Source organism: Equus przewalskii, chromosome 14, assembly GCF_037783145.1.
Source record: "Equus przewalskii isolate Varuska chromosome 14, EquPr2, whole genome shotgun sequence".
Classification (NCBI taxonomy): Eukaryota; Metazoa; Chordata; class Mammalia; order Perissodactyla; family Equidae; genus Equus; species Equus przewalskii.
This window is the reverse complement of record NC_091844.1, coordinates 90,092,756-90,114,217: the sequence shown is the minus strand read 5'-3', so window position 1 is coordinate 90,114,217 and position 21,462 is coordinate 90,092,756. Positions and strand designations below refer to the sequence as shown.

The 21,462-nt window shown below is 46.5% G+C and overlaps 1 protein-coding gene across 4 annotated transcripts in view; it reads left to right on the top strand.

Annotated features, from left to right (window-relative positions):
• Positions 1 to 21,462, top strand: part of SNTG2 (syntrophin gamma 2) — a 321,809-nt gene that overhangs the window by 86,189 nt on the left and 214,158 nt on the right. For 3 of the 4 annotated variants that reach the window (XM_070571862.1, XM_070571860.1, XM_070571864.1), the window contains exon 2: positions 11,970 to 12,107. In XM_070571862.1, the coding sequence (XP_070427963.1) occupies positions 11,970 to 12,107 (138 nt within the window). The remainder of the gene's footprint in view (positions 1 to 11,969; positions 12,108 to 21,462) is intronic. The other variant, XM_070571861.1, reaches the window with a different exon arrangement.

Here is a 21,462-nt window from a genome sequence, read left to right as displayed (position 1 = left end):
CTTTATTCGTGGGGCGCCGGCCACAGCATGGCTTGACAAGCGGTGCCATGTCCGCACCCGGGATCCAAACCGGCGACTCCAGGCCGCTGAGGCAGAATGTGCGAACTTAACCACTGCGCCATCAGGCCGGGCCCCAAACTGTGTATTTTAAAAGGCAGAATTTATAATAATATCTTTACAACCTTTATCAGTGTTGTGTCTGTTTTATAATTGCGATGAGGAACATGCTGGAAAAGCCTTAAGGTGGGAAAGTGGTTATTATTAGCTAATCATGAAAACATATCTATGTTTGACCTTATTGTCGATATTTTATAAAATGCTAAATATCTTAACAAAAAGGTAATGCATAAAGGTCCATCCCCACAGGAGGACTGCATTGCTTTACCACAAGCTGAACACAGACGACTATGCCTGGATGTGTGAGATGGGCACTAAGTAAGCTGGGCGTGTTTTTATATGAGTGGAAAATCATTGTCTCGTCTTCTCATTTAAGTCCCAGAATCATCCGCCCTGTCTGTGAAACAGATCTTTAATCTCATTGAAATCCTGGTCTAAAGCAGTGAGCATTGACTATGAAAAAAAAAAATAAGGTCCATCACTAAGGCTGGAAAACAGATGGCTTCCTAGTCACCCAGCTCCAGGCCTTTCACTGGGAAGTCTGGCTTCTCGAACATCTTGGCCTGAAATTCCGGAGCTCACTGCTCACAGCTGAGTCTCCGCTGGCCACTTACTTGTTGGTTCTTCCCACAGTCTCTACACACAAACACATGCACACACTCACAAATGCACACACGAATGCACACACTTATGAATGCACACTCACAAATGCACACACTCACGAATGCACACAGGCCCCTGCAGTTACCACACTGCTGGGAGATGACAGGGGACCTTTGGAGGAAAGCCAGTTGCAAGTGTGGGACTTTTTGCGTTAAAGTCAGTACCGATTAAGCAATGCTGGTGATCAGTGGGAAGGAATCAGGTGTGGGGACTGCTCTGCGCTGGCTGAGACCCTGGGTGGGCCGTGCAGACGGTTTTCCCGTGTTGCGTCTACTTAAATCTTTACAGCAGTTCTGACAGGTGGACCAGATGGTGCGATTGTTAAAAGCATAGCTCCCCAGCAAACGGATGTAAGCCCAAATCCTAACTCCCTTCTGATTTACGACTTTATCCAAGTCCTGTGACTTCTCGAAGCTTTAAGTCACTCCTCTGCAAAATGGGGATTTTTAAGAAAACTTTACTTGGCTTCTGGTGAAACTTAAATGAGGTAACGTTTGTAAACTTCTTAACAGAGTTTCTGACATAGTGTATGCTACTGTCGTTATTATTATTATTTCAATATTAGCTTTACAAGAGGAAACTCAGGCTCACGAAAGAAAAATATCTCACCTGCATCCAGCAATTTACAGGGTGACACAGCAGGGGCCCTGACACCAAAATTAGTCCATAAAACCAGCACCGTCTTGCCTATCAGTGGCCTGCATTCACGCTCAGAGTCTGTAAACAAACTCCCGTCATCGGCTCTTTGAATCTGCATCATTTGCTGCACTTTCCACGGTATTTATATTGTAAAAAGCACGTTGAAAGTGCCTGGGTAAAAAAGATGTCTGGTTCATTGGCTTGCGTTCTGCCGTCATGTGTGTTTCAATGATGATGTTTTCAAATTCTTCACAGCTGACCTTATTTTCAGATATTTATTGTGCCCTGACCACGTAGTGAACCTGTTCCAGGCACCAGGACTCCGCATGTGGTCTCAGGAACAATCCATGGCCTTTTGCAGCCCACAGTGTGGTGGGGAGAGACAGACAGTAAACAGTAGCTTATTAAATAAGAAAATTACATTATAAATAAATGCTGAAAAGTGCGCTGGAAAAATAAAACCAGAGCAAATGGGGCCTCTGAGGCATGGGCTGGAGCTGGGCTGCACCAGGCTTTAAAGAGCGCTTGGGAGTGTGCAGTGAGAGATCTGGCCGTGCCCAAAGAGAGGCCTGGCCTTTGTCCCCGCCCCAGGATTGTTTTTCCTGAGCGTTAGGAACGTCTTTGTCACTCCTGGTGCATGGACCACATCTGATAGTTTATCCTGATGAGGTCACGCATGGTGGGCCCCTCGGGTGCATGGTCTGGTGATCCATCTGTCATGCCTACATAATGGAGCCCCAGTGAAGCTGCTGGACCCGGAGGTAGGCTGGGGTGAGCTCCCCGGGTTGGCAGCCGTCCCTGTGTGCTGTCACCGTCGACGTAGGGGGTGATGCCTCCTGAAGACACAGCAGCTCCACTTTAGGGACCCCCTGAGAGGCCCTGGGCATCTCTTCCTTGGGCTGATTTCAATCTGAATCCTTTCCCTGTAGTAAACCATGACCATGAAGACAGCAGCTTCCACTGAGCCCTGCGCATCCTTCCAGCCATTCATCAAAGCTGAGCGAGGCTCTGGGAACCTGGACGAGCAGTTGGTGTCAGAAGTGAGGTGGTCCTGTGTGGACTATTCCCTAACTTTGGGTTGGACCCTAACTCCATGCATTGGGGCTCAGAAGTCCTGGGCAGACTGAGCCATGAAGAGGACAAGCCCTTGGTCTCACCATGTGGCCAACTCCAGGTGGGAGGCCTCGCTGAGAGGCAGAATCTGAGGAGGAGTTGGAGGTGAGAGATCTAGCCAGGTGGCCATCTCGGGGATAGGCAGGGGTGTTAGGGCTCCGGCTATGGCTGGAGCTTTGGGGCAACATCAGTGAGCCGGGATGAGAGTAGAGTGAAGTCAGACAGCATGGACTCTGGGAGCCGGGGGCCTGTCAGACATTAGCTTCTCTCCTGGTGAATTCATGAGCCCCTGGGAAGTTGTAAGCAGGAAGTCATAGGACCCGACGTCGTGCTTTAGAAAACACTGCTGGCATCTTTGTGGAGAATAGAGGGACAGAGGTAGAATTGGGGAGATTTCATGGGGCTTTCTATTTGTCCAGCTTGGAGGTGACTGCGGCTCAGGCCAGCATGTGGCCGTGTGGGAATCTGCATACATTTTGATGGTAAAACAAGCAGAATTTCCTCATGGGTTCTGAGTGTACTGTGAGAGAAATAAAGGGATCAGGCTGACCGAATGGTTGTTAACCCAGACAATTGGAAGGATGGAGTTAGCCTCAAATGTGAGGAGGAAGGCTGAAGGTGGAGCAGATGTGAGGGAACAGGTTCAGGAGTTCCGTGTGGACCACGTGCAGCTTGAGATATCTGTGGGCTGCCCAAGCGGAGATGTTGGGAGACAACTGAATGCACACCTCTTAGACTGAGAGAGAGATGTTAGCTGGAGATGCAAATTTGCAGGTCACGAGAACATTCCTCATATTTAGAGCCATGAGATTGGGCGAGATCACTGAGGGGTTATTTTTGGGAGAGGAGAGGAGGGGGCCAGGTTATGAGCCCCGTGGATCCTACCAATGAGGTGCAAGACGTGAAGGGATCAACAAAGGGGGCTGCGAAGTGGGAGGAAAGATGGTGGTTGCGTGGAAGCTTGGGGAAGTGTCTGAGAGGGGAGGCAGGGAAGAGCCAAGCCTGGTCATGCTGGGCCAAGAGGATGTGGCCCGGGCATTGACTCATTTGTAACAACATGGAGCTCCAGGAGCTCGGGAAGAGCAGTCCAGAGGCAGTTGTTGGGGAAGAGCCTGCTTTGTGAAAGTAGAAATAAAGACTATGGAGACCGTATGCTTACATAACTTTCTCTAGGAGCTTCTCTTCTAGATGAGCCAAGTGGGACGGTCTCGGGGGGTGAGTGGAGTCTAGAGCACATTTTTAAGATTGGATTTAAAATGCCGTGTTGGTGATACCATGGGTCAGGCGTGCTGTGAGAGTGTGGCACATCGCTGGAGGCATCTTGAGTGGGGATGGCACTGAGATCCAGCACGTGGAGGAGACTGCCTGTCTGTGGCAGCCCCGGGAAGGCAGACAAGGTGCAAGGATGCTGGCTCCGGGCAGCTGTGGTACCCGAGGACATTCTCGTCACGCATCGTGCGTATCACACGTGCAGTACTTCTGTGCACTTCACCTTGGACACAGTCATTTAAATAGACGTCGTCCGCAACAGGGATGGGCACACTTCCCGTTTAGCATGGGGCACGCCAAAGGGAGTAACACGTGTCCAATAGCGCTGTATAAACTGTAACGCGCTGTGACTGGGTTAGCTTTGATGATGGATATTTTTCCCCATTGGCATTGTTTTTGGCCTAAATATACCAAGTTACATTCGGTAAAAGGAACTCAATCCTGAGAAACTTGAAAGAAGAAGGGGAAATAGTTGTGTGGAGGTGGAGTAAAGCATGGTCTTTATGTTTTGGGGAGAAGTACGCTAAACTTTGGGAAACTTGATAAGAGTATTGTCAAGTAATGGACATTTTAGTTCTTTGGAACTGAATAGATAAGACTATTTTGTAATTAATTGCATTTAACCTGCAAACATCCTAAAGGCTTTGAAGCTTACTCTGTGTCTAATGTCAAACATGGCCCTACAATTTTACACGCATTATAATTTCTTAGGAAACGTTTTCCTAAGAGTAAGTGAAGTGTAAATTTTAAAGCAGCTCAGGTGAAATGATTGCAAATCCTGATTTAGCAGAACTTAAATAAAGCGATTATTATAATAGGTGCTGCTTTTTAAAAAAAGTCTATTTAAGCAAGAACGTCCTAAGAGAAACAATGTGGAGAATGTATCCCTTTCATGTATATGGCACCTTGAAGTTTCTGAATCACTTCTATATATCTGATCCTCCTTAATGCTTTATTACATTGCCGTGTTGGTCAAAGAATCAGATAATGTCATTTTAAACCAAAATGAGTAAAATAATCACAGAATCACATATTAGTATACAGAATGGATCACAGAGATCCAATTATCGCCAAATATAGATGCCAAAACCAATGTCCAGAGAAGAGTAATACTTGCCAAAAGTCATATAATTAAGAAAAATAGGTCAGGTGAGCGTTGTTAGTTAAATATGTATTTTATATGTGTATTTTTTAAGTTAAAAGTGTTTGTTAAACCCCCAGCCTGTCCCGGGCGCCGTGTTTGGGTGTCTGGGATGCAGTGACTAGGCCGTGATCCTACACTATGAACGGCGTGGTGATGCCTGAACTGAGGTGTCACTCACCAGCAGATCTCAGCAGAAAGTCCAGCTTTCATGAGAATGCTGTTTTATGACTTTAAAAGTCATACTCTTACTTTTGTGGGGAGAATATTATCTGTTTATCCAATGTAAAGCTTTTTTTCTTGGGTATAAAATGAATTCATGAAGTTTCTACTTTTACTTAACCCTAGGAGGCAAGCAGTGGTGGTTTCAGGGTACTTTTAGTGGAATACTGCCTGGCTGTCTTTTTTTCCTTCTCATCTGAATTGCCTGGCGCTGTGTCTGTCTACCACGGGGGGTGGATTTTCCTCACTCAGGTCACTTTGCTGATAGAGTACCTCTTGATTCTTTCATGCTGTGTGATATGCTGCTGGACTAACAAGTTTATTTTTCTTTCTTGTACGAAAAATAGCTTAATTTTTATTGATATGTAAATAGTGTAAAAAGATAACCTACCAGAAAAAGCACTCGATTGCGCTCACCTTCTGCTGTTTGTGACAGGTTATCTGTTAGGACCTTCATAGATACCGTCTCAGTTACTCATTCTGTCATCCAAGGAGAGCTGGAATTGTGTGATTTCCCAGATCAGGGAATGGAGGCTCAGACAAGTAAGATGGATTTTCCAAATGTGTATAGCCAGCATGTGACAGAACTGGAGTTAGTTTTGATGTCACCTGATGCTTTTTCTGTGACATCACTCTACTTCTCCCTAGGATCTCTTCATTTTTTATGTGTTACAAAAGCAATTGATCAAAGTGTGCTAACCTCGTGATGTCAGTTACACCTTGAATATATAGGCTGTCTACAGTCTTTTGGGGAATATTTCGTATATTTGATAGAACTAGTACACCAAGAGAAAAGATACAGTGTTAGAGGTTTAGAGTTCCTGATTACAAAGTACAGTTGCTGAGAACTGGACTGAATTGAAATTCCGTGCCTTCCTTCTCTCCCCATCTTGCTGAGTAGACTAGGAAGTTATGCTGCTGGACTGTCTCCCTTCTGTGCATCTTCATACATCTTTGTCTTTACATTTCTTTCAGCACTTGATATTCATTCTTTAATCAATTTAGGTCAAGAATTCAGTGAAGAAAACAGGCTTATTTCTGGATAAACAAGGGAAATGCATCATAATTACCTGCACACATTTTCGTCACCTTCTTTGACTAGTAGAACTGCTATAAATACTTGGTGAGAGGGAAGTTGTGTGATATTTAAGTGTGCTCTGTTTTTCTGTTTATTTTTGTCAAGGAGTCCATCTTGTTGGAATGTGTGGGAAGCGTCAGTATGCTATGCTTCCACCAGACACTCCAGTGAATGACTTGAGCAGAGATGCACTCGTTTGCACAAATAAATTTAAAAGCTGTAAAGTGGTTAAATTTATTATTTGTGATGTTTTTAAATTAGTCAGAAGACTGCTGCCTGCGTCCTTAGAGCATAGGAAGGGCAATCCACTTTAGCAGTAAATGTCTGGACTGAATGAAACTGGAGCAACTTGACAGATTTAAACAATCAATGATAAATGATGCGTGCTCATGATTAACAGTTGTAGACGTTTATGTGAAATATTATGTTTAAGCCCTCTCATTCTAAATTTTCTCCTTGCATCTCTTTGCATTTATATTTCTCTGCAAGCTTAATGTTTGTGTTTTGGGCGCCGCCATGCTCTCCTGCTCTGCTGGCGCCCGTGTCTTTGGACGTTCTTCGTGCCAACAGACACAGGACTAGGTTCTCAGTAGCCCTCAGTGCCACGTCAGCTTAGACCGCACTTTAGAAATACGGAGGGAAGAAGGCAGTGCGGCCCGTAACTCTCAGGCGCCCGTCTGATTGTACTGTAGGATGAGTCCCTGGAGTAGGAATGCCACGTGTGAGACCAACCACAGCCAGGGTTCCCATCTGTTCCTGAACGTGCCCTCGATGGGGTGGCTGCGCCTACACCCGCCGCGTGCGTGGGGCCGCCTACTGCTGCCTGTCCTCGGTGATGCCGCGCACGGGCGTTCTTTCAAACCCTCGCTTACCTAATGGTTTAAAAACCGTACATTGCTATGGTGGTAACTGAGAGACATGGGGTTACTAGTGAGTTGGCATAGCTTTTCAAATTTGTTCTCCATTTTGTTCCTTCTTTTTGGAATTACTTTTCATGTTCTTAGTTTTTTCTAGGATGCCCACTTTTCCCTTTTTATCTGTAAGACTATTTCTGTTAACCTGGTGTCTTCTGTATGCCCATATTTTTGTATATGCAATTTTTGTCATAGAAAAGTTTTATATTTCCATTTAGTGAATTCCATGAATCCTTTTCTCGAGAATTTCTGACTTTTGAGTTAAGCTAACCAGTACTGTTCGCACACACTAATATTGTCTTCACACACTTTTATTTATTTTGTTTTTCTATGTTTGACAATCATGGATGCTCTGAGATTGTTCTTGGAATACAGTTAAGTATGGGAATCGTTTATAGTTAGCAAGATCACTAAGCAAAGGTCTTAAGATTTTTTTTGACCGTTTTTTCTCCAATGATGTAATAAATCCTCATGTAATTCGAAACTCTTTCTGGATCCTCCCTTTTGGCTCATGGACATGACTGTTCAGCAGTAGGAATGCAAAATTGTGATGGGTTTAATATGTTGTGGATCCATTCCCCCCTCAGTACTGATCTTATTTCACAGAATACAACTTTAGAACTATAATGCTAAATTCCAAAATCTTCTTCATGGGATACTTATTGGAATTGCATGAGTGCGTAGATAAATTTATTGGGTTGGGGGTAGCATTCCTGTTTCATTCATTTGGGAAGTGTCTCCTGTGCCTCAAGGTCGTGTGGGTTCTGCTGTAGGGCTGGGAATCTGGCAGCGAGCATGGTGGACAAGATCCCCTGTCGTGGGACCTCCATTTTTTTGGCAAGAGGCACGAGTTCTGATGGGTTCCAGGGAGAAAAGCAAGGCAGAGAAGAGAGACCAGGAGCCCTGAGCCAGGCTGTTTGGCACGGCCTGTTGAGGCTACACTTCAGCCACAACCTAGAGGAGGTGGAGAGGGCCCACATGGGACTCTGCGGGACCAGGAGAGGAAGAGGGAGTGGGAAGACCCCGGGCCAGGCGCTCGGGCCACCCCGGCCGAGCAGGAGGCCAGGAGACCAGAGGAGGCAGAGGTCGGGGCGTGGGCCTCGCTGGCCGTGAGAGGAAGGAAACCCCGAGATCTTGTTCAGAGGAGAGGTGTCATGTGGACAGTGCTTTCAGGCTCCCCCTGGCGACAACATGAAGAACCGTGTTGGGGACAAGGGTCGAAGCCAGAGACCAGTCACTGGGAAGCAGCGACCAGCCCGGAGAGGATGCGGCGAGCAGCCCGGGCACTGGCAGTTGGGGTGGGGAGATGGGTTTGCATCGGACTTATTTCACGGGCGCCACAGGATCCCGCTGGACCGGCGTGGCTGGGACTGAGGCACCAGAGTAAGGACGCTGCCACCCGCCTCCATGGGCAGGTCCCGGTGTGGGCAGGCCAGTGTGGGCAAGCTTTGTCTCTGTTCATGTTTTGCTTTTAATTGTTTTGTTTCTGAATGGCAAACACCAGACTTTAGTTCTGAAGAAGTTGACTTAACTACTTTATTTCCAAGTAACGTGTGAAAGAATGTGTTCAGTGACTTAAAGGACCAGGACGGCTGCGACACGAGGACCGCCAGGCTGGGATGGGGGCCTCTCGCCCTCGCCTGCCCGGCTCCGCCTGTGCTCCTTTGGCCCCTCCCGTGCCTGTCTCTGGGCTGTGTTCAGCTCTGCTCAGCTATGTCCCGAGGACGGCAGACTGTGGCGCTCAGCAGATAGTTATCTCTGGCTCACTGATGTCAGTTTGTCAGAAAAATGAGTGTTTCGTAGAAGGAAGTGATTAGAATAAAATTATAATTTTGAGTTGGAATGCTTAATTATCTCCAATTTGGTTGTGTTCCTGACTTTATCTTTTTTAGCAATTTGAGCAGAAGTTGAGCTTATTTCTGACAGCATCCTCTGGCTCAGATGGCACAATAGAGCAGCACATGATTTGTTTCAGATCTCTGTTGAATCCTGTTTGCTTTCATTAGCTAACGTTTTAAGTGTTTAACATAGTTTAAATACTGTGTTTAGCTTGTTGAAGCTCTCACTGTCCTTTCCGTGGCCTTTACCTGGAAAGCTTCATCCTCCTTGAAGCTTAGTTCGGCTGTTTTCTCGTTGTGGGAGAAGCTGGGCAGACGCAGCCTCATCTCCAAGACGACTAACTGGCAGAACTGGCAAGGTGGTCGGCTTGATGAATTAGCTGTGATACTGTACGTGAGTGTGAGTTTTACATATGAGTCTAAATGGATCAGAATTGTACTTTTTGATGTAAACTGAAATAGTTTTTGTTCTAAATACCAAGTTCAGCATATGCCCCTTTCTCAGAAAGAGCTGCCCTGGGCTCGTGACGGCCTTTGGTGACGGGTCCCTGGAGCCGCACGCTGCGGTCCGGGTCCTGGTCCTGGATCTGCCTCCCGGGGCCTGACCTTGCATGTCTGAGCACGCTCCTCGTCAGCAGCTGCCTCCAGGTCCTCTCCTGAGTGTCCTGCCATCTCCGCTCCACAGAGGCAGCAGTCCTGCCCATGGAGGTCGCCCCTCGCTGAACGAAGCTCAGTGCAAGTCTGTCTGCGGGTGTGTTCATAAATGTGCCAGTGAGTCTGCAGCAGGAGTGCGGGAAGCCGGCCCATCTCACACTTCCCCACAGAGAGGCCCATGTTGTGCTGATTAAAGCCTGTGTTTGTAGACAGGATGCGCAATGCCTTCAGATACCACACTCTGAACAACCTCTCTCTGCAGGCACCGCCTCTGAGTTAATTTTTTATTCGACATTCCTTCTGAGTTTTGGGTTCCATCTGTACCACTGTAGGCTCAGTCCGTATGAGCCAAACCTGGTATTCCTGCCCGACAGTAGCACGTTGATATGTGTGCTGTGCGGTAGTTGTGCGTGTGTGTGCACGTATGAGTGTGCTTGTGCATGTAGATGGTTTCTAGGACACAGGAAAGGGTTCTGGGAAGTGGGAAGGACACAGCTGGTGTCCTGGATGACGTGAAAGGGTCTGGACCCCCCAGGGCAGCAGCGGAGGTTTGTGCTGGGGGCTGCTGGTGACGACTGTGGGAAGCATTCGCAGCCACGTCCTGCAGGACAGGTTGAATGTCGGGCCCACCCTGACCTTGGGAGTGACGGGCATGGGGTCTCGGGGAGAACGTGAACTCTGTGGGGAGGGAGAAGTGCGGGCAGAGCCGGGACATGGAGGTGGGGCTGACGGTGTCCTCCTCAGGCCGTGGGGCCCGGACATCCTTACAGCTGTTTCCGCGGGAAGTGAGGCCCAGCCGTCGTGTGTGTGGGTCAAAGGAGAAGGTAAACCCAGAAGGGAACCCGGCTCCCAGCTCTAGATCTGCCGCTGGGGGACTTGGGACCTGCCACGTGGACGTCTTCTCTCAGGTTCTTCTCCTTTAGCACAAGCACGGCTGCTTTTCTGGATCCTACAGGCAGGTTGAATAAAGTGTGCCCATTTGAGCACATGCTCTTTCGAGTCCACCCATCGTCCAGGCCACACCGCTGGACCCATTATGTGGGAGCTTCCTGTTCGCCGCTCCAGGAACAAGAATGAAAACGCACCAGTCCCGGCCTTCCGGCTGTTTCCAGTCTGGGGTCTACAGGCGTGGGACGTGGGAATAAACGCAGAGCGGCGAGGCGGTGTGTAGCAGTGCTGTGCGACACTGACGGAAGGGAAGGAGGGCTGTTGCTGGACTTAGTCTCCGTCGTTGGGAGTCTGCAATTCTAGTCAGGCCTTAATGATCCGAGTTACGCTCCTGGGCTGCGGCTGGCTCCCCTGCCCGTGTGCTTCCATTTTGCAGGTCACTCAGGTGGAGCTGGCCCTCGGAGACAGGAGACAGGGAAAGGGGTCCGGACAGCCAGGAGCCCAGAGGTGTGGGAGGTCACCCAAAGCCCACACAGCCGTTGCCTCATTAGAAAGGTGTGACGAGGAAGCCACGGGCCCCTCCACCTGCTCCTGGAGATGCCGCAGGCACAGCCCTCGAGGTCTCACCATCCCCGTGTGGGAGGATCACATCCACTGTGAGCCCAGTGGCTGCTGGGGGGTCGTGTGCCCTGTGGTGCACTGATGCTCCAAGGGCTTGGGAGAGGCCGTTAGGACTCCTGTCTGCGCATGTTTGCAGATCAGACCTTTGTAACAGCCCTGAGAGGTCACATGTGGATCGCAGCGGCGCATTCGCCAGTCTGTGTGTCCAGTGGCCTCTGTGCTAGCCTCACGTGCCTCAGTACGGTCTGCCCGTGGATGGTCGTTCAGTAAATAAGTACCATCAGTTGCAGAAACACACTCAGTTTTTCACTCTGTGATGCCTCTCACGCACTAGCATATTCCTGTTGGGAATATGCACGTTCTGGCTCAGTCGATGGGGTGCGTGGGGCTGAGGGTCTGCATTTCCAGGGGACGCACAGGAGGCCCCCCCAAACCCTGCCACTTAACAGAAGCATCTGATGAGTCTAAAGCCCCTGGTGCTCCGACAGCATCCCACATTCCTTAATCCAGGTCTCTGGGGACACGCGGGGGCCAGTGTGCGTTAGACACCCTGTCACTCCTGTGTTTACAGATAATAGAATTTTCAAGCTTTTTAAAAAAACTCCTGGTTGATTTTCTTTAGAAGCCTGTTATATATAATTCCTGTAAACACTGCTCAGGAACAGTTACTCACAGCTGCGTTCTTGGTGATAAATCAGCGGACTCCTCTGCGGAGGGCAGGTCTCGCTCGTATGTGGTGGGTGGACATGCTGTGGACAAGGCTCACGCTGGTGCCACCTCACGCCTCTCCTGTGTCCCCTCTGTCTCTGCAGACTAAGACCGGCATCGCTTTGTTGCACGACGAAGGGTCCGGAAATGCGTATGACGTCCGGGTGAAGCTAACGAAAGAGGTACTGACAATTCAAAAGCAGGATGTCATCTGTGTTAGTGGAAGCAATCCCAGTGCAAATGTAAGTGCCCCACCCCAGGCCCAGTGGTCTGTCTCACCCTGTGTCTCGTTGATGAGCCAAGAAGGCCACACTCGGATGGAAGCCACTTAAATGTTATCCTCTAGCACTGCTTGCTGATGGAAAGCCACTCCGCTGTAACTTAAACGTCCCCAACTGCTGGCTTTGTTATCACAAAACAAAATATCATTTTCAGGGCTGTATTATTAACTGTTTCCCTGACCTTTTTTTTTTTTTTTTGGTGAGGAAGATTGATCTGTTGCCAGTCTTCCTCTTTTTGCTTGAGGAAGATTGGCCATGAGCTAACATCTGTGCCAATCTTCCTCTATTTTATGTAGGACGCAGCCACAGTGTGGCTTGACGAATGGTACTAGATACACACCCGGGATCCAAACCTGCGAACCCTGGGCTGGCAAAGCAGAGCGCACACGAACTTAACCACTATGCCACTGGGCCTTCTGCCGCTCTCTGACTTTCTTAGTTTCATGATGTATTTTCCTTGATGAGCTTTACATAGCCCCAAACACTGCAATGAAACGTGACCTATTCTCATTGGAAACTAAAAAGATATGATATGACAGATAATCTGTTTACTGAAAGAATAGTAATAACTTGAGAGTTTCCATCTAGAATGATGTGCAATGAAAGATAAAGTATTTTTCAGTGCTGGGTATCAGCTTCGTCCCTGGCGCCTGTGGATATAAACATGAATTTTCATGCTAAATCATGGTCCTTCTTGGCTTCAATCATACTCTTGACTTACAAATGAAATTTTCTCAAGGGCAAGAAATTTGTTTGTTAGATGTAATAGAGTATTGAATAAAAATTAGGGAAAACTTTTTTTGTAGCATTTGTAACCGTATCAATTTCCTGTTTTCTTCTCGTAGGCTCAGATTGTGGAGATGTATATAGTTGGTGATATAGATAACACATGTGCATATATATACATCCAGTGTCAGTTATCGACCTTTCGTCACTGTCTCATAGACCCACCATTAGCCACAAAAACTGATATTCAAGAAATTATGTCCTTGAAATTAAGTTCTTTTGAATGCATTTTTGAGAATATTCCAGAGGTATTGTGGTTTCCCAGTTCACGCTGGCTCTTGTGGAGGGCACGGCCTCCAGATACCCCTTGCTTATCTGGTTGTCTGCGTCCTCATGACCTTTACCCTGGAAATGAAGTAAAGAGGACATGTCCACCCGATGTGTAATGCTTCCATCAGTATCTCTTCAGTGGGCACAGATGCCAGCCGACTAGGACGTCTGTTGAGAGCCTGACGGGTCAGGATGGGAGAAGCCACCTCGAGGGAGGGTGGAAGGCAAGGTGCCATCCTTTCTGCTCTTTCCCTTGAACCTCAGACCCGGGTCCTGGATCTCGTCCTGTCCCGTCCCCTCTTCACTCTAGAGAGCCCCGTGGACTCCACCACCCCTTATAAATCCCACCTACCCAGGTCTCCTTTCTTCGCAGCACGGAGCGCTCTATCTAAAATGTCCATTTCTGTCCAAATGTGATGCGTCTCCTGCGCCTTCTGCAGCCCAGTCACCAGCCATAGGTTGGAGCTGTTTTCCTGCCCTTGTTCTGAACACCCAACGTGGGTAGATCTGGCAAAGGGGGGATTAACTTGGGAAGATTGACTAACCATTTAAAAGATGCCCTTCTTAATAGTGATTGTATAATGTATAGAAAGTCTCAGAAAAGTTACAGTGAAAACACTTAATGTTCCTAAACTATATTGTCCTGGAAAAATAAATTAGAATTTTTAAATTCGTAATGTCAGATTCTCTACGCAAGGTTAAGTTCTTGATGAAAATTATTGACTACTTCCTAAGGAAACTGGGTGTATGTTCAGACCTATAAATGTCTGTTTATAATTTCAAGTGATTTATTGATGCCTAAAGCTTGACAGTAAGATGCCCTGCTGTGAAATAACTGGGTGGGTGAGGACACACCGTTCACGTGAGTTTGTATCCAGGCTCTGCAGCTCCATTCCTTAATGATGTCTGCTGTTCCCTTCCTCCGTTCTAGAAAAGCAGGGAACGTATTTGAGAATAAACACACATACCTGGGTTGGATCATTGTTGGGGGGAGGGGTTCAGAGGAAATTTTTGTACCTACAAAAACAAGGATGAACCTCAAAAACCTTTTGCTGAGTTAAGACAGACACAAAAGACCACGTGTTCTATGATTCTGTATTTATGAAATGTTCAGAATAGGAAAATCCACACAGACAGAACACAGATTAGTGATCGCCAGGGGCTGGGGGAAAGAGCAAGCCTGGAATGACTGTTAACGGGCATGGGGCTTCCTCCTTGGGTGATAAAAATGTGCTGGAATTGATTGTGGTGAAGGTTGCACAGCTCTGTAAATATTTTTTTAAATAACCATTGAATTGGACACTTTAAATGTGTGACTTGAATGGTATGTGAATTTTATCTCCTTAAAGCTATTGTGTATGAAATACATTATTCTTAGTAAGATGGCAAGTTCGGCCTGCATCTGACAGCTCAGAATTTCTTCTCTATCCCAGCTCCAGAGTCAGATTGGGTTCAACCCCATTAGTTTGAAGGACAGTTGAACCCTTGTATTCTGCAGTTGATTATAAAAATAAAACCAATCTTGCTGTGAGAATTTATCATGTATTTGGAGAACAAGAAGGGCTATTTTTAACAAAGCTCACGGCTGTTTTTCGAATTGCAGTGAGAACACCTCCGTGGGGTTCTCGGAACATTGCAGGTCTCGTTGTATTGATAGTATCGAATGTTCCACGTTAACCTCCGCTGGAGGACCTGGCTGAGAACAGTTATTTTCTGAAGGGCAGAAATGAAGATCTAATCGTTCTGTGGTTGATCAACAGGAGAAATGAGTGGAAATTTTACATCTCACAACCTGGAGTCCCCGTGTGGATCCCAGGAGACAGAAAGTTAAGCATTAGGTTCAGCTCAACACATATTTACTGAGTGCACAAGGAAGATATTAAGTCAGGCAGAAATTGGCTTCTCACTGGGACCCACTAAAACAGTTGCTCGTGTGTATTATTCCCTTACTGGGTGCAGTGCTTTTCGGTGCCTGTTACATATGGTGACTCGCCTGACACTCCCGGCATCGCTATGCAGGAGGGGCCTTACGATGCCTGGGTTACAGGGCACACAGTCAGGGGCTCTGAGGTCAGCACCGCACGTCGGCCTCCTGCGGGCTGAGGTGTCCGTCAGCACGCTCCCTGCGTCCTCGGTCAGACTCCGGCCGCTCGGTCTACTCTTACCCTAGTTGTCCTCCCTGAAGTCAGAGGTACAGCTCACACAGGTGTTTGATTTTCCATTTTATTAATGTAAAATAATACTGATAATTAATTTTTACTAATTAAAGCCCTGTTCTCTTGCTTCAAAATCAGCATCCTTTATGATCCAACACTTACTCAGTGGGTGAGCCTGTAGGGAACTGGGCGCTCTGTAGACCTAACCGAAGTCTAACTGGACTTTATCCCTTTGGTTCCACTTGCATCCTTGATGGTCCGTTGAGAAGACACAATCGAGGGGTAGATTTGTGTTTTGTTTTCTTGAACCTGCTGGAAAAACAAACACAATATCAGCTACTGATAGATGTTATTTCTATCACAAAATAGAGCAAAACTAAATTTCCTGTTGAATAAAGTCAGTAGGTTTTTCAAATCTGCTGATTCAACGTCAGAGTTTACAATCTGCGACTCCATATTTCATTGACATTCCTGTCCCTTCAGATCAGCATGGCATTGTGAATACTTAAAACCTCAGGATTTTCTCATTATCTCCTAAAGAGAGTGTGTGTTTTGCAGTATGAAGAAGCTAGCTTTTTCTCACGCTTCAGAGTTTTTGTTTAGTTTGCTTTATTTTTTATAATTATCACTGTACTTTTAATGTATATTTATCTAAGTTGTGAAGAGAAAATTTTAATAGATTCCTGTGTTGCATTTGGTACTTTAAGTCCTGGCAGATTTATGCTGGAATGTAGAGCTCCATAGCCTCATTTTACTCTTTAGGAAATTAAGATTCAGGAGAAGAAAGTTATTGATCTGAGCTCACAGAGTTAATTACAGAGTTAAGGCAGTATCTTAGCTACTCCTCTGCTGATTTGTAATCCAGGGGATGCTCTCTGGTGAATCTGCAGAGACAGCACAAAAGGCAGTATGATGTGCAGGATGTTCAGAGAAGCATAAGCAGTACCAAACTCTGAAGATGTTGCATGAATACGAAAATAGTGTGAGTTTAGCAAGGGCCCCGATCGCTGGAGCTGGTCTTTCCCAGTCAGCACGACCTGGATGAGGCGTTTGGACGTGGACACAGGACACAGTGCAGAGGCTGAGCCAGCCAAGGGGGTAGACTGACCCTGTCTCCTGCACAGAGGATGAATCCCAAAGAGTCACGTCTTTCATGAATGAACTTGAAAACAAATCCACCCCATAGAAGGGGCACGATAGGGATTCTTACCTGTGTGGCATTGGCTCTAGAGGGAAGAGGGACAAGAACAAACAAATGCCCCCGAGGACTCCTAACCCCAACTCTACCCTCATATGGCTGGGGTCTACGCTTCCTGTGAGGCATGGAAAACTCAAGCTGAGAGTGAAGTTAAGGTGATGTCAGGTCTGCAGGCGCCCCAGGTCCAGGCAGAAGCAAACACACCCCCCTCTGGAGGGTAAGGAACTTGTGCGTTTTGAACTCTATTATCAGTGGAAGCCCGTGCTCATGAGAGTCAGGCCTCAGAGGTTCCCAAGTTTAGGGTTTGAAGAAGCTGTGGAGACCCTGACCCAAAGGATGAAACCACGAGGAGGAAAGCCACCATTGGCAAGAGACAGCAGAAATAAAATAACTGCAGAAATTGACCCACAGAGACTTCAGGTTCTGCAGTGATCAGGTTCATGATGTAAATCCATGTGTTTACCGTGTCTGAAGGCATAAAAGTGGTTATAAAAGTACGACAAGGAAGAAGCCTTATAAAAAGTGACCCAGCAGATGTGATAACAGACCAAAGAGATCTAGAAATAAAAATAAAGGCAATCATGGCAATCAGAATCCCAGTGTACCATTGAATTACATGCTAGAAACGAAAACTATGAGCTCTGAAATAGGTCTGAAGGAGTCGTGCACTGAGACACCGGGAGTTTGAAAGAATGAAAGAGAGGACTGAGAGGGTTGTGAAAGTGCTGGTCACTGGATGGAGCGGGGAGCCTGGAGAGGAGGTGGAGGTGGATGCGAGGCAGAGATCAGGGACAGATGGCTGATAACTTCACGGAAGTGGGGGAAGGACCATCCCTGGATCTAGGAGCCCAGCAGGTCCAGGAGGGGAGCACAGAGATGCCGCACCTTCCTCTCATCCTGGGCTCATCTGGTTGCATCAGGCCATGCTGGCCTCAGGCAGAGTGTGCGGCCGTTGGCTATGTTCTCCCTTCCCTGGAAGGGTGTGTGGTGTCAGTGCTCTGTCCTCCTTCTAGGAAGGCTTTGTCTGGCTCGTATCACAGATCCATGTACTGAGGTTAGGTATTAGGATCAGGCAGAATGCTTTAGCTCTGCATTCAGGGCCCATCCTGGGCTGGCTCTGCCTCACCTTCCAGCTTCTTAGCTCACTCCACCGTCACGATCAGGTGGGTCGTGGCCCATCCTCTCTGGTCGTTGCAGATGTTTGCACGCTGGGTCCGCCGTCCGTGAGACCATGCACACCCCTGCATCCAGGACCGTGCTTGCTTCCACCTTTGTTTCCCATGTGCATCCTCACAAGTGTGCCAGGGAGGGATTACGAATGACTGTGCACATGAGCTAATGCATGCAGAAATGGAGCCTTTTAGAATGTGTGAAGTAAGATTCCTGAATGACGTCTAGTAGTGTGCCAGTTGCTGGTAGCACGGTCCTGCACCCTCGAGACGTGTTTACAAGCTGTCTCAGAATATGACAGTGGTCCATTGAACTTGTTAAAATCGTTTCAAAAATTAGTTTTATTGCTTACACAACAAGTACTGTGAAGAATATCAACAAATTGTTCTTTCAGTTTGGAGTGAACTCTCCAAGACAGATGAATTTGCTGTCGTGACACTTACCAGAGTAGTGGCAGTCCCTGACAAACTCTATACATAATATGCAAGACACACAATTCTGTAATTCTTGCTTGTGATAAAACAAAAGCATTATTACTACTTTTATCCACCCGAATTTATATCCTTTATGCAGTCCACATTTGCTTCCTATTCTTTGGGTCCATAAACCAGGAGTAGGTACCGCCTTGATCTGTTTTAGTTTTTATTCTTCCCCTTAATCTTTATTATTTTATTTCCTTGCACTTAGAGTAATGATCGAGCTCCCATGAGATGTTTTATCATTCAGCCAAACTACAAGTAGCTTAAAAGCAAAACCACCCTTTGGAGCTAACTGGACCCATTTCCTTCTCGGCATTCTGTATGGTATCTGTTTGTTGACAAACATGTATTAGTTTCCTAATTTTTCCATTTCCTCAAGACAGCAACAGAAAATTCAGTTCTTTTCAGTTTCTGAAAGTTCATCTCTGCGTATGTGTTCACACGGCATTTTGGCTTCCGTCTCTTTAAACCCACCTCATCGGTCTTGCTCACTTGGGTTGTTGGTTCAGAAGATTTCTGCCTTCTCCCTGGGCCCAGCTTGCCTGCTCGTGAAGAGTGACCGCAGTGAGCATTGTCAGAGGCAGGGGTGCTGGGCGCCGTGGCCCTCCCCCCAACAAGCTCATCCATGAAGGGCAGAAGTTCATATTTGCAAAGAGTGTCACCTCGTGAAAAGGATCAGCCCTGATTCCAAGAAACTAGCAACCAAACAACAGGACAAAAACTACGTCCTGCGCTTTCGTTTCCCGCGATTAGCCCTCCAGTTGAAGATCTGGGATCTCTGCTGTACACCAACATTAAGATTATTACTATGAAATATTCAGTCATTATTGGACTGTTTCATCTCCGGGGAAATCTCTATTTTCTTGCTGATGGACTGGCTTACTTTAAATGGGGAGAAATCTTGCTTATGAAAATTCACTAACGACCCTTCTACGCGTGTTAGAATTAGGGATCAATTCCTGTTTGGAATTTATTTGTCTTAGAATGGCCACCACGGTTTTTTCTTGGATGGCTCATTTCTGAAAGAACTGTTTGGATAGCAAAGGACCGGCCCGCATGGTGGAGGAGAGCGACCCTGTGCGTAAACACGTGGGAAGACACCACAGGGGCCCTGAGAGGTCCAGGCAGATCCTGAAGAAGAGGCTTGTGAAACATCACAGGACGGAGGCAGGAAGCTGCAAGGCCGAACCAGTGCTTGTAAATTCTGACTTTCAGAAGGAAAGCAGGCAGCCTCTGTGGAAAGGCTTCCAAAACAAGGAAATGCAGTTGTCAGCAAGATATTGAGATATTTCCTCCTTGTCTGTGCAGTGGCTGCCTCTCCCAAGATTCTCCTCTGCCTTAGCCGTCAATGCTATCATGTTAGCTCATTAAAGTGCTTTTCATGGTGTCTATACTGTAGTTCACTTTAATAAGGAAAGTTCTGGCTAAAGAAATATGAAAACCTTGAAATACTGAATAGTTTGGCCATATTTGTTATAAAAGTTTGTGTCAAAATTTATTTTAAGGATAAAATAATAGCTTATATGTGTTTGTACACACAGGCTTTATAAAGAAATCAATTATGAAAGTATGTCATTCAAATGCAACTTTAACTAAACATCATAATAGCAAAGATATTTTGAATAATCTAACCATTTTTGTCATTTTTTCCTTTAATCATATAATTTATAATATAATCCATAGAAAAAGTTTAAAAGTAATCCAGGAGAACCCTGTGAAATTATCATCCATGTTTATCATATGCCAACATATTTGCTTCATATTTCTCCATGTTTTAAAAGATCTACAGATAGGACCAAAGCCCCAGAGTCCTAATGGTTATCTGTCCTGTTTTACTTAAATTTTTAAATTCTTACTTTATGTGCCTTTTTCCACAGTCTAATTGTGTTTTTCAAATTTATGAGTGGAATGACGTTGTACCTTCATTTTGCAAATATTACGCTTTTTAAATTTATCCATGACATGTGTGGATACAGCCTGCTCTGTGTAGATATATTTAGTGCGTTCCTTTTCATTATTGTAAATTGCTGTGTGAAAAACGTGAAAAACCCAGAGTTGATTGATGCCTTTCCTGCATATTCTTGTTTGGACTTAAGCCCCCCAAGAAGAATATGTATTTTGAACATCACCAATATACATTTAATTCAGTAAACCTTACTTTCCAATGATGTATAAGTTCTCTTAAAATCCATTTTTAACCCATGTGTGGTGAATTCTGTCAAGGTTTTGAATAGTGAAGTTGAAGGATGATAATGTACGTGTGTTTATTGCTCAGCAGCTTTATATGAATAATAATTGTGAGGAGCTGGAGAGAGTCCAGCAGCCAGGTGTTGGAACAGACGACTAAGACAGCAAGCCAGAAATGCAAGTTAAGCCTTTAATCACTTACTCTGATAGTACAAGCATAGCTAAGCCAGAGAAAAGGCCAGGTGCCCCATTCATCTCACCATGGATGGCTCTGACTGAGGGTCAGCGGGATCGGTACGGATGTGGGTCCTCTCCCTGCCCTCTGAAGGGCCCTGAATCTAAGGCTCCTGTGTGTTATGGGCCCAGGGAGAGGGTGAGGACTGAGGGTGGGAAGGTACTGAGTGCTGAGTACTATTCAGAGTGGGTAGAGTGTCTTCAAGGCTCCCCCGATCCCCACCCGAGGAAGGCTGGACCAGAGGCCCCGGATGAAGAGGCCGCAGTGCAGATGTGAAGAGCGTGGCCCCTGGGGCTGGGGCCCTGCACGGTCTGTGCCCCGGGCTGAGTGGGAGGGCCGCCTCTCTCTGTAATTGTCTGTGCTCCGATCTGAAAGCTCACACAGAGGATTTTGGCCAGGAGCTGGACTCCAGCAATTCAACAAGTTGGAGTACTGTAGCAATATTTTATATTTTTAAAATTTACAAGTTGTAGTACACGGTTAGAAACTCTGAGCCCAATATATTGATTTTTAAATCCTAATATGGCTTGAACATCCGAAATGAACAAATATGCCCAAGAGTTTTCAAATCGCCCTCCTTTTGAAATCACTACCTGAATCTGTTGAGGGATGATTTCATTTCAAGTGGTAAATCCAGGCTCTTCATCAGATTAAAGAAATTTTGCTGGAGTCAGTTATTTTAAAAGAGTGGAGAGGGAGGCACCGGCCCATTCTGAAGGATGCCTTGCAGGGTGCTCGCTACGCAGAGAGAATCTCCAGCTCCGTGGAAGGTGAGACGTCTAGTGCTCTGACAACCCCTCCTCCACGCCGGTCCCAATAGTAAAATCCAGTAACG